At 49.9% G+C, this 13,570-nt stretch overlaps 1 protein-coding gene across 1 annotated transcript in view; it reads left to right on the top strand.

Moving 5' to 3' along the window:
- SPTBN4 (spectrin beta, non-erythrocytic 4) overlaps nucleotides 1-13,570 on the top strand; it is a 71,614-nt gene that overhangs the window by 40,260 nt on the left and 17,784 nt on the right. Inside the window, exons 19-20 of the mRNA XM_046683043.1 lie at nucleotides 1,398-1,544; nucleotides 2,546-2,809. Coding sequence (XP_046538999.1) covers nucleotides 1,398-1,544; nucleotides 2,546-2,809 — 411 coding nt within the window. The remainder of the gene's footprint in view (nucleotides 1-1,397; nucleotides 1,545-2,545; nucleotides 2,810-13,570) is intronic.

The following is a 13,570-nucleotide window of genomic DNA, read 5'->3' as shown; positions in this document are numbered from 1 at the left end:
GCCGGTCACTTTTGGGGGGCTTTACCTTGATGACGGAGTGCCGTCTCCTTTGGGGGCTTCGCCTTCACTGTGAGCTGTGGCTGCCATTGGCCAGCTCTTCCCTGGGTATCGGGACCCTGTAAACTGAGTTGGGGGATTGAATTGGGCAGTTAACTTGGCTGTAGTGTGTGCGTATGAGGGAGTCTGAAGCTGCCCTGGACCCCTGGGGAGCAGATGCTGGGGGACTCCGGGTGGGGTTTGGTCGGCTCCGGATTCGTCCTTGGCGATGACTGCATTTGCCTCCTGGGACCAACGAGCTGGAGTCCGTTTTTTTTTTTTTTTTTTTTTTTTTTTTCAGGAGGGAGGAGGAGCATCTTGTGACTGAGGTGGGGAGGCGGAGGGGGAGGAGCCAACTGCCCATGTGCCTGGTTTGGTCATGAGTGGGGAGGTTCCGGCTTGGGGGGCAAATCTTATTTTGGGGGGGCTCAGAAAGCAGCCTTTTCATTGGTGCTGGTCAGGGTAGTGAGGGGCCCATTCTTGGTGCTTGCCTTTGGACGGCTGGTGCTGTTAGTGAGTGGGGGGACTAGCACTGGCTTTAGTCTGGGAGGGGGGCTGGCTGGGAAGGTTCTGTCTTGTCCGTGTTGGGGCGCCTGGGGCTAGAGCTTGAGGCAGGCTCGTTTGGGGAGCCAGAAGGCAGCCCTGTTGCTGGCATTTGGGGGGTTGGCTTTGGTTAGGGGACTAGAACTGGTTGTGGTTTGGGGCTGGATTCTCACGGCTGGATTTGGGGAGACCTGTGGGCTCCTTAGGAAGGCTTGGTCTGGCTTGTGGGGAACGGGTCTACCTGAGATGGGAGGGCTGGTTTGGAGGGCCCTAGACTTGACACCAGTTGGGAGGTTGTTTAGGGGTTCATCTGACCCTATTGGGGGCCTGGGGCTAGATATGGGGGCTTCACTTGATACCCTTGGGGATGGGTTGGGGATCTTGAACTGGTCCTTTTGGAGGTGACGGAGGCTGAATTGAAGAGTCTGAGTGTTGCTACTGGGGAGGGGGCGAATTGGAAATATGCTGAATTAATTTGGAGGGTTGCTTTGGCCGTGGGTGGGGGGACTCTGAGTGGCCCAGTAGTCCTGCCTTGAAGCTTAAGGACTATAGGGAGTTGAGAAGGGCTGCCCGAGGAGAGGGGTGCTAAAGGATGGGCCATTCTGGGGACCTGTCCATCCGTCCTCCACTCTGTGGAAAGAGCTTGAGCTGCCCACACACACACACACATAAAAGCCTCACTTGCAAAGGTTTTTCCATCCTCCCCTCCCCACCTCAAACCCAGCATCGTAGGCCCTGAACCTGGGACTTCCAGGACGGGATGGGGAACTATGCCAGGTTGGGGGAACCAGCTGAGCCCCACCCCCTGCCCTGCACAGCTGGATGGCTGGATCCATGAGAAGATGCTGATGGCTCGAGATGGCACGCGGGAAGATGGCCACAAGCTGCATAAGAGATGGCTCCGGCACCAGGCGTTCATGGCCGAGCTGGCTCAGAATAAGGAGTGGTTGGAGAAGATCGAGAGGGTGAGGATGCAGAAGCCCCCTCTGCCCGTGGCAGGTGCCAGAGGCCCCCAGGGAACCCACATGTCATCTCCTACACCCTCCGCTGCCAGTTGGCTGTTCTCACACCTCTGAACTAGCACGGACCATTTCCACACCTGCTCCTAGCTGGGTGGCCTTGAGTCATTCATGGAACCTCTTTGAGCTTCAGTTTGCTCTGCTTTAAAATTAAGGAAATAGTAAATATTGCTCCTTCCCTGGGCCCTTCAGCACGTAACGTGCTTAACACGCAGCCAGGCACCTAGGAGCTGTAATTGCTATAGTGTTTATTTTCAACATGTAATGTGGCATATGTGGCTCTAGGCCAACGTATATTGGAGCTTGGCTTCAGTCCTGGAGGGTCCCAGGCAGATTTTTGCTCCAAGCCTCAACCCCCAAAACTGCCCCCTAGGCTGGCTGAACCCCAAACCTGCAGCCCTGGATACCCCCACTCTTCTGACTCAAATGGAGACACCCAGGTTGGCCTTAAGCCCTTAAATGGTCGTTGATGCCCCATAAATGGTGGCACGTGGCAAAGCCACTCTTCTTGACTTTGAGTTTAATGGAAGTTCATTTTCTTTGTCTCTCTCTCTGTGTGTCTTTCTTCTGTCTCTGTCTCTCTCCCCCTACTTGTCTTTCTTATGGTCCTCTCCTTGTGTTTCTGACTTTATGGGTATGTCTCTGTGTGCGTCACTCTATGAGTGCCTGTCTCTCCCTGTCTCCTTCCCATGTGTCTGTTTGTATCTCTCTGTCTCCCTCATCATACCTCTATCTGTTTGTCTTTCTCCTTGTCTCTCTTCCCATGCCTTGGTTCCCTCCATCTCTGGGCCTGTCTCTGCATCCACCCCTCGTGTCTCTGTGTCTCCAACTCCTTATCTCTCTCTCTCCACATCTGCCCCTGTGTCCTGCTGTCCCCATATTTCTCTGTCCCTCCCCACCATCCATGCCCTGCCCCTCACTTCCTGCCTCTTACCCATCTGGGGCAGGAGGGCCAGCAACTGATGCAGGAGAAGCCTGAGCTGGCAGCCTCGGTGCGGAAGAAGCTGGGTGAGATCCGGCAGTGCTGGGCGGAGCTGGAGAGCACCACCCAGGCCAAGGCACGACAGCTGTTTGAGGCCAGCAAGGCTGACCAGCTGGTGCAGAGCTTTGCTGAGCTGGACAAGAAGCTCCTTCACATGGAAAGCCAGCTGCAAGATGTAGACCCTGGTGGGGACCTGGCCACCGTCAACAGCCAACTCAAGAAGCTGCAGGTATGGCCTGGCCGTCCTGGGTGGGGCTTTCTACACCACAGTGGGGCCTGAATCGGTGTCAGACCCTACTCAAGGTATTTCAAACAGAGGGGATTTAATACAGGGATTTATTGCAGATGTGCTGGAAGAGCTGGAAGCAGAAAGGGAATAGTGAGGCAGTCCAGCTAACAGTAGCTGGTGGAGGCAGCCACCACCCCTTGGGCATGGGATGCAAAGGGGTTAGGAAGGATTTAGAGCCAAGAAGCAGTAAATGGGTAACCAGCCCACGGAGGGTTTCACAGGACCTGGATGCCTGTTTCCTGAATGGAGAAACCAAGACCCAGAGGCAGGGGAATGGCTTTGCACAGAATAATAGTGAGAGTCATGGAGTACGTCCTCCAACAGTCTCTGTGCTGAGCTCTCACTGACTCCTCCCAGCAGCCATATAAGATTGATACTGTTACTATCCCCTGTTTTACCAGTGGGAAAGCTGAGGCACGGAGGTGAAATAGTTGGCCCAAGGATACACAGCTAGCCAGTGTCCCCCTTACAAAACAGGGGACTCTGAGAGAACAGGCATAGTGTCTGCTTTATCTCTGTTCCTGGCTTGGCAGCCAGTGGATGCTCAGTATCTGACCGTTCGATCTGAATGACTGGAGGTGTGAACATGTGTGTTGCGTCACGCCTCCCAGCGTGTGACAGCTCCTGCCTTTCCGTGCCAGGAACAATGCCTGGCCATGACCAGCGGGAGGCTGAGGCTCTGGGAGGTGAACTTACTGGCCCAGGGTAGCAAACGGCAGAGCCTGAGTTCAGACCCAGGTCCCTCGACTCTTCTTGCCCCTTTGATGCGCGTCCTGCATAGTTAGGCTTCTAAAGTGCTTGGCACTGGGTCTGGCAAAGAAAAAGGCTGACCACTAATAAAAGCATAATGACACGGATTAGTATTTATTCCTTTATCTATGCAGCGAATCTTTATGGAGCACCTACTGAATGCACGGTGCTTTTCTAGGGGCTGGAATACAGCAGTGGGCAGAAGTGACCCCACATCGCTGCCCTGTTGGGGAGGCAGGCAAAGGGGCAGAGAGACAAGCAGATCAGATATGACGCCAGTAACATCATTGCCTCAAATGCCTTTGTCTCCAGGAGCCCTTTACACTCTTACAAATCATTGCAATCCCCAGAGAGCTTTTGTGTGTGGATTATACTGATTTGAAATGTACCATATTAAAAATGAAAACTGGGGCTGGCCCTGTGGCCTAGTGGTTAAGTTTGGCGTGCTCTGCTTTGGCAGCCCTGGTTAGGATCCCGGGTGCAGACCTATACCACTCATCAGCGGCCATACTGTGGTGGTGACCCACATACAAAATAGATGCACACTGGCACAGATGTTAGCTCAGGGCCAGTCTTCTTCAGCAAAAAGAGGAGGATTGGCAGCAGATGTTAGCTCAGGGCTGATCTTCCTCAAAAATAAATAAATAAATAAATAAATAAAAGAGTATACTGCCTATATTTAAAAAAAAAAAAAAGAGGAAGACTGGCAACAGATGTTAGCTCAGGGCAAATCTTCCTCAGCAAAAAAAATAAAAAAATAAAATTGAGAACTATTTAAATTATTGATTCTCATAAAAACAGCAATAACAAATCCATCACTTATTCACCCCAAAGCATTCTTTTAGGAAGAATAACTCTATTTTCCAAGACAAAAGAAAATGCAGTCAGAAGATGGGCCTTGTGTTCAGTGTCGCAGCTCTCTCTCATGGCTGGCTTTGGAGAAAAGCGCAGATCCCCACCTCTGCTTCTGCGTCCAGTCTGTTACACCAGCACGGGTCATCTGGTCCTTGCAAACCCCGCAGTGCACTTGGGAAAGAATGAAAGTGATAAAGGCAAATAACACTTTAGTATTTTTATAAAAATGGTTGTGACCTTACAGACCCTTTGGAAAGATCTCAGGGAGTCCCTGGCCCGCATTTTGAGAACCACTGATGTACGCTACGTGCTGGGCACTGGTCGCCCTCCTGCCTCCCCAGGAGCCCTGTGAGGGAGGTGCTCTTGTACTCTTGAGGAAACCACAGCACAGAAAGGGTCCGTGGCTTGCCTGAGGTCACACAGCCACCGAGAGGCCATTCAGAGCCCTGTTTAGTTCCTGTCCACCCTCCTCCCTTGACTCTCCCAGGCCACAGTGGGGAGAGTGGCCCTCTTGCTGGCCTCTGAGAAACCGATCACTGCCTGAGATCCAGACCCCATTGGCTGGGCAGGCCGTGGACAACACGGGGTGACTCGGCCCCGAGTCTGCTCTGAAGGACTGCCCAGAATGTCAGCAGAGACAAGTGGTGGCCTAGACGGTCAGGCAGAGAAGGGAGCAAGCAGTTCAAGCAGCCGGGGGCCAAGTGACGAAAGCTTGGACGGGGGACGCAGATGGACTTGGGTTCAAATCCCAGCCAGGGCGCACGTTCAGTCCCTGTCTGAGCCTCTGTCGCCCCCTCTTGAGGACTTGAGGAGGACCACATCTGTCTGGGCCTCCCAGGGCCAGGTGAGTTTGTGCACAGACAGCACCCACTTAGTGCCATGCCTCGGGTGTGGTGGGCTCCCACGAAATGGGGGTCGGTGACTGTCGGGGTGCCAGCGGGAACCAGAAGGCGTCCTCTGAGGACAGTTTGAGGAGGGCTTATGGGCAGTCTTGACAAAGGTGTGAACAGGGAATGGGGAAGCCACAGGGGGAGTGCAGCATGGTGGGGCTGACCGCCAGGAGCCTTGACTTCCCCGGGAGAGGAAGGAGAGAGTCGCCAGGCGGGAGCTGGGATCCTCAGTCAGAATGGCAGCCAGCCCGAGGCATTGCTGCAGGGAGGAGCTGGGAAATGATGCTCCCGCCTGCCTCCTCTTTCCTCCGGGCTCCTGCGGGCTCCCCCTAATCCAGCCAGGGCCAGCTTCATGCGTGTGTTCGCGCAGGGCCCCGCACTTGTTTTAACGCTCTGCTGTCACTCTCTTGAAATTCTTAATAATATTTGAACAAGGAGCCCTGTATTTTCATTTTGCCCTGGACCCCACGGATTATGCCGCCACTCCTGAGCCCAGCCTACCTGCAAGCCAGAAGGCGGGGGAGCCAATTCTGGAGGGTCTGGGTTCAAATCATAGCCCCGCCACTTACCAGCTGTGTGATGCTAGGCAAGTGGCATTACTTCTGGCTCTGAGCCCCAGGTGCCTGTCTGTGCAACGAGAAGGACCCTAATGCTAAGCCACTCCTTGACAGCGGGATTGTGGGAGACAGTACAGCACCGAGGTCAAGGCCATGGGTGCTGGAGCCTGGCTGCCTGGGGTCACGCCCTGCCTCTGTGACTTACCAACAGGGTGACCTGGCAATGTCTTCTCTCTTTGTGCCTTGGTTTCTTCTTCAGTAAAATGGACGTAATTACAGTATTGACCTCATGTGGACGTGGTAAAGATTATAAGACACAATGTGTAATGTCGTTCCAGAATTGCTGATGCAACAAATCTAAGATTCAGTATTTGTTTACAGGTGTTTAAATTTTAATTGCTTTCACCCAGAGGGTATATATCATCACTACACTGTGTTCGAAAGTTCCCAGGGTTAGTTATTTCTCCCCCTTCGGTGTCATTATGTTATTTATGTGAAACAGTTGTTTGTTTGTATTCCACTTGGGCATTCCCCTCACCCATATAGCTGTTTAAAAATGTATTTTGGAGGGTGATATAGGAAACGTTAATTTAGTGTTAGAAGTCAGAACTCTCATCAGTTCATTTAATCTTGCCAAGTTGCTTGCCCGAGTCCTAGTGGCCGTTAATGCCCTCTCCCCAGCAGCAAGGAGACCTCCTGTTTCTGCCCATATTTGCCCACACTTGCTATTGTCAGATTTTGTAGATTTTTCCCAGCCTGATGGATGAGTGTTTGCACCTGCATTTTTGGGGGAACTGGTGAGCTGGAGTATCCTGTCTGTCTTGGCCGTTCACATCGCAGAGGGAGAATTTGGGGCTCCTGCTCCGGCAGAGTGCAGAGCCGGCTGGTCCCTCCCCACGGCGGGTGTAGCCCCACCAAGCTCTGGAGACCATGAGGTGGGGTCCTCCTTGTTCAAGGGAGGACTGGGGCCCAGAGGGGACTAGGGAGTGGCTCGAGGTCACACAGCGATGGACCTCAGCGGCAGGCCCCAGCACAGGACTCCTGGGCCCTTTCCCCAGCAGAGGGAGCCCGAGGCAGAGAGTGACCCAGTGGGCCACGGCCCCCAGATGGAGCCCAGCTGGGCCTCAGGAGCTGCCGCTGGGGAGAGGAGGGGCTCCTAAGGCCGCTGTCCTCTGGGGCCCTCCTGAGAGCCCAGAGTCTGGGCAGACGCAGGAGCAAGCGGCGGCTGCCGTCCAGCCGGAGCATTTCCTGGCTGCCTCGCTGGGGCCAGGCTGGGCTGGGGGAGGTGCTGGCTCGGGTCTGAGGGGGTGTGGATGTGTGAGTGATCTGTCCCCCTCTGCCTCTCTCTGGGCCTGTCTCTCAGTCCTGCGCCCCAAGTTCCTCTGTGTCTCTCTTTCTCTTAGTTTCCGTCTCTCCCATCTCTGTCTCTTTCTCATCTCTCTGTCTGTCTCTCTGTATCTTTGTCCTTCTGTCTCCATCTCTGGGTCTCTCTCTTTTTCTGTATTTTTGTCTTTCTCACTCTCTCCTCTCTCTCTTTTTATTTCAATTCTCCATCTCTGCCTCTCTCCCTTGTCCCTGTGTCCTTCTTCTGTCCTCCCCCTTGCCCCCTGCCCCAGCCGCTGCAGCAGGCCTCCTGGGACCTCACCTGCCAGGTCTAGGCCACATGACCCAGAGCCCTCTCTCAGGGCCTCCTGCCCAACTGTCCTTCCTGGCTGAGGGACCAGATGGTGGAGTCCCAAGCCCCCGCTTTCGCAGTCCTCAGGGGCCCAGCCAGCTGGTCTGGCTCAGCCACCGGCTCCTGCCTGGGGAGGGAGGCGCTGGTCTCCTGCCATCTGAGGGGGACGAGCCAGGGGAAAATGCACTGGAGGCTTTGCAGCTGCTACTCTGAGTCCCTGGGGGCTCCTCACCGCTCACCCTAAGCAGGGCTTGCTCTCTGGCCAAGGAGTGGCCTCTTTCCCCTTTTCCTTCTGCGTCCCCCATTTCTTCATCTAGCTGAGCATGGCCTAGGCGAAAAGTCCAGCCCCAGGGGCTACACAGGCCAGGGTTGGAATCCCCAATCCACTACTGTGTGACCTGAGACAAGGGACTCTACCTTTCTGATCCTCATCCTCCCGAATGATGGAGAAGCAGAGTGGCTGAGAGCCACGAGGGTTTTGTGGTTACATGGTCCTGGGTTCAAATTCGGGCTCTGGCAGTTTTTGCTCTGGGCCAGTGACTGCTTCTCTCTGAGCCTCAGTTTCCCCAACTGGAAAATGGGAAGGCAGCAAGGTGGGTCTGAGCAGGAGCCGGGTTGATCTGGGGTCGGTACTGGCTGTATCACTACCCACATAGCCTCAGGCCTTTTGGAAGTGGGTTCCTGTCTTTGTTTTGTTTTTTGAACTTTGATGTCTTTTTTAAAAATTGAGATTTAATTTCCTGCCTTAAAATGCACACTTTTAAAATATACAGATCAGTGGTTCTTAGTATATTTGCAAAGTTGAGCAACTCTCAGCACTAACTAATTCCAGAACAATTTCATCACCCCGAAAAGAAATGCCGTACCCATGAGCTCCCGCTCCTAATTTACTCCCTCTACGAATCTTTCTGTCTCCTTAGATTTACCTATTTTGGACATTTAATATAAATGGAATCATACAACATATGGCCCTTTGCGTCTGGCTTCTTTCACTTAACATAATGTTTTCGAGAGTCATCCATGTTGAAGGATGCATCAGTGGCTCCTACTGGTTTTCTTGTTTAAATAGAGTTTAATTTTTTTAAATGTTCATCTTTAATGCTGCCCAGCTAAGAGAGGCAGGACAGCACGGTGACTAGTCCAGCAAAGTCGACACGCGTTTACAGAGATGTGCTCCGTGCCAGGCACGTGCCCGCTGCCTGGATCCAGTGGTGAGGGAAGTAAACAGCCCCGTCTTCGCTGACCTCAGACGCTGCTGTGAGGATGAAATGAGTTCCTCCTCGTCCAGTGCTTACGGCAGTGCCTGGCAGGGAGCGACCGTCAGGCGGTGTTAGCTATGATTGCTGTTAAGGGAAGAAACTCAAACCTCGGCGTTTAATGGGAACAGTCGCAAGTCTTCCTGCCCCTCCGCACACAGTCTCCCTCCCCGGGTGTAGCTGCTCTCAACAGTTTCTTCTCTGTCGTTCTAGAAACATTCTGTGCACGCACCCACATACACGTGCTCTACAGACCACAGCGAAGCTCGCCTTTTCGCCTGACAGTACATCCTAGGCGTCCTTCCCTGACGCAGAATCTCTGGATACACCTCGTCCTTTTAGACGGTTGCGTGGTATTCCATGGGGTCGTTTGACAGTCCGTCCTTAACCAGCACTCTGTGGACAGACCTTTGGGCTGTTTCCAGGCTTCTGCTGGTATAAATCGTGCTGCTGCAGATGCCCCATCCGTGTGTATCTGAGCCCACCTGCAGGTGTTTCCGCAGAAAACAGTCCTTCCAAGTAAAGCTCTGGGACCCAAAGGAGTGTGCACTAACTTTTTAAAATATTTTATTCTTTTTTTGTTTTGGGTGAGGAAGTTTAGCCCTGAGCTAGCATCTGTGCCCATCTTTCTTTATGTTATATGTGGGACGCCTGCCACAGCATGGCTGGATAAGTGGTGTGTAGGTCCGCGCCCGGGATCCGAACCCGAGAACCCCAGGCTGCTGAAGCAGAGCGCGAGCTTAACCACTGTGCCACCAGGCTGGCCCCCGCATTAATATTTTTGCTAGATATTGACAAGTGTCCTCCTGCCAAGACAGTGGACACACCTGCCACATGACAGCCATCTGCTCCCCACCTGTTCACCATCATTAGGTATCACCAAGCTTTCTGATCTCTGCTAATGTGAGAAAGGAAAGATGCTGTCTTTAGTTATTTGTTTTAATTCAATTTATTTAAACTAGAAAGCCACCCAAAACCATCCCCCTGTTTCTCCCACCCCCCACCCCGACCCCTGCCTCTGGCTCTGTTCTCTGCATCTATGAGCTTATATAATATATATATCTAATATATATTTTATATCTATATTATATATGTATTTATATCTATACATATATGTATAATGTAATGTAATCTATAAATATATGTATAATATATTCTATATTAAAATATATAATATATTAAATCTAATATATATATTTTACTTACATATATTTTAGATCCCATATATAAGAGACATCACACAGTATTTATCTTTCTCTGTCTGACTTATTTCACTTAGCTTAATGCCTTCAAGATCCATTCATGTTGTTGCAAATATCAAGATTTCATTCTTTTTTATGGCTGTATAATATTCCATTGTATGTATATGTGTGTGTATATATATATATATACACCATGATTTCTTTATACATATATCCATCGATGGACACTTAGTTTGTTTCCATAGCTTGGCTGTTATAAATAATGCTGCAGTGAACATGGAGGTGCAGGTATCATTTTGAATTCATGTTTTCATTTTCTTTGGATAAATACCCAGAGGTGGAATTGCTGAATCATATTGTAGCTCTATTTTTAGTTTTTTGAGGAATCTCCATACTGTTTTCCATAGTGGCTGCACCAGTTTACATTCCCACCAACAGTGCACAAGGGTTCCCTTTTCTCTACAAGATACTTTTTTTTTTCTTAAAGATTGGCACCTGAGCTAACAACTGTTGCCAATCTTCCTTTTTTTTTTCTTCTCCCCAAAACCCCCCAGTACATAGTTGTATATTCTGGTTGTGAGTGCCTCTGGTTGTGCTATGTGGGATGCCACCTCAGATGGGTGCGTTGAGCAGTGCCATGTCCGCTCCCAGGATCTGAACCGGTGAAACCCTGGGCTGCCAAAGCAGAGCTCTAGAACTTAACCACTCGGCCATGGGGTCAGCCCTACAAGATACTGTTTTGTAGTTATTTTAATTTGCATTTTTCTGAACACTGAAAGAGGCTGAACATCTCTTCGTGTGTTTAATGACCTTTGTACTTCTGTATCCTTTGCCCGTGTTTGCAGGAAAGGATACACAGTAAATGGGTGTTCAGAATATGTGGCATTCTTGCAGAGGTAGAAAAGTATCAGTGCCTGGAAGTATACCATCTCAGGTCACACAGCCACTTTCTGGAGAGGCTGTGGAGGGGTTTTCCTTGAATGGGGAACCAGAACTTATAACCTTCACAGTTCTGACTATATTTAAGAGTTCCTGAAATCTAATGCATTTTAGTTTTTCTACACAGCACTACAATAATTTTCTCAGCAAGAATGGTTTTGGGGTGACTGTTTTATTTTATTTTATTATTTCTACAGCTTGTCATTGTGCCTTTTAAAAATTTCCCTCTTACGTAGCTTTGACTTGTTGTGAGGTTTGATTTTTATGACTCCTACAGATTGTGCATGTACCATCTGGAACTCTTTGGGATACAGCTCTTGGAACTTCAACCCAAATTGACTTAGGCTGAAAGGTGGCATTATTGGCTCAGATAGCTAAAAGACCCAGAGGCGATGCAGCTTCAGGCATGGCTGGATCAGTTACTCAGAACTCGTCCTCAGGAATCTCTGTCTGCATTTCTGGGCCCTGCTTGCCTCTGTATCGGCCTCGTTGTCAGGGAGCCTGTTCCCTCCTGGTGGCAAGATGGCCCCCAGTACCCCAGACCTACTTTCTACCAGCTTAGGAACCCCATGGGAAAGAGAGCACCCCTTCTGGGCACAAACACTTTTCCAGGAAAAGTGGGTAGAGTTTTCATTGGCTTATCTTAAGTCGCATGAGCCGTCTCTGACTCAATCCTTGTGGCCAGGGTGATTCGGTGTTGTCATTGGCCAGGCCTGAGTCACATGGCCATCCTTGGACCACGGGGTTTCATCAGCCCCTGTGGAAGCTGGAAGAGTTTTCATTGGTCCAGCTTAGGTCACATGCCATCTCTTACCCAATCCCTGTGGCCAGGGTGATTTCAGTGTTCTGATTGGTTAAGCTTGGGTCATGTGGCCACCCTCGGACCTCTAGGTTTTCTTAGTCCCTCCCGAAGTGGAGGACCTGAGAGTGGGATTCAGGTCCTGGGAGGGGATGGATGTTGGGCAGGCAAAGACAACAGCTCTACACCAGAGACCCTGGGACAAAAGTCTTCACTTGGTTTTTGAGTTTTAAGTTTGGGGCTGTAGTCATTTGCTGTAATCTGTTACCACTTAATTTCATTATTCTTTTCTTTTCTAGTTTTCCTCCATCTGTTTAGAATCACATGAAGAATACATAAATCTAGTCTTTTGGTAAATGATCTTACTAACCCAGAAGTCTTCAGTAAAATGTAAAGTCCGCCTTCAGGCCACTTCCCTGTCCCACATCCCAAAGGGAACCTCAATTATTTGGTGCGCGTTCTTCTAGACCGTTTAGGAATCTACCTATATGGAGTTTTAATGCGCATTTTATTTTATTTGCTTTTCATGTTTTGTTTATTTATAATTTATAATTTTAAATAAATAAGTTTTATGGTTCAGACATCAAAAATGATATTAAAAAGCCTATGGGAAAAATCTCTCCTTCATCTCTGTACCCATTCGCTGAGTTCTCCTCCCCCAATACGTACCATCTGTTATTAATTTCTTGTTTATTCCAGCGAATTTTTATGCATGTGCAAGCCACTACAAGTATATATTCATAGGTGTGTTCTAAACTGTTTTTTCCTCTGAACGGTAAGTCTTGGCTATTATTCCATACTGATGTGGGTTTATTTAACCATTTCACATTGACGGGCTTTAAGGTGATTGCCAATTATTTTTATTATAAACTCTGCTACAGTGAGATCCTTGGACAAACATCCCTTTTACGATGAACATCCTTCGACAGACATCGTGGCGCATATGTGCCAGTATTTCTTTAGATATATTCCTAGAAGGGGAAGTGCAAGCGCCGGGTCAAAGCATATGCACATTTTTGCATTTTGATAGGATTTGCCAAATTGCCTGCCAGGAAGGCTCTAGTAATTTACACACCACTGACAGTGGCTGAGTGTGCCCGTTTTCCTGCATCTTTGCCAATACTAGATATTATCAATCTTTTACATTTTTGCCAATCTGATGAGTAGAAAAGGCTACCTTGTCTTACTTGGTATTTTCCTGCTGATTAGTGAGACTGGGCATCTTTTCATGTGCTTTTTCTCCCCCTTCTATGTGTTGTCTGTTCACATCGGATGCCCATGTCTCTTTGGGGCCGTCTTTTTCTTTGTTGATGTCATTCATTTATGCATTGAACCACTCAGAGTTGAAGGCCTCTTACATGCCAGACACAGTTTTAGGCACTCGAGAATACAGAGGTGAATTGACACAGCTGCTGCCCTCATGAGGCTCACATTCTAGAAGCAGGAGACGAGTAAAAACCCACAAGTAGGGGTTGGCCTCGTGGCGTAGCAGTTAAGTTCGCACACTCTGCTTCAGTGGCCAGGGGTTCGTGGGTTCAGATCTGGGTGCAGACCTGTGCACCGCTTGTCAAGCCATGCTGTGGTGGCATCCCACATATAAAATAGAGGAAGATGGGCATGGATGTTAGCTCAGGGCCAGTCTTCCCTCACACACAAACAAACAAACCAAAACCAACCCACAAGTAAAGACAGAGTTACAGATGGTGCTAATTGCCGTGGAGACAAAGGAAGCAGGATAAAGGAGAATTCTTTGATTGTTCAAGAAACTGGTTCCTTGC

The sequence above is a fragment of the Equus quagga genome, chromosome 13 (assembly GCF_021613505.1).
Source record: "Equus quagga isolate Etosha38 chromosome 13, UCLA_HA_Equagga_1.0, whole genome shotgun sequence".
Taxonomy (NCBI): domain Eukaryota; kingdom Metazoa; phylum Chordata; class Mammalia; order Perissodactyla; family Equidae; genus Equus; species Equus quagga.
The sequence above is the reverse complement of the archived record's forward strand: the minus strand, read 5'-3'. Positions and strand labels throughout refer to the sequence as shown.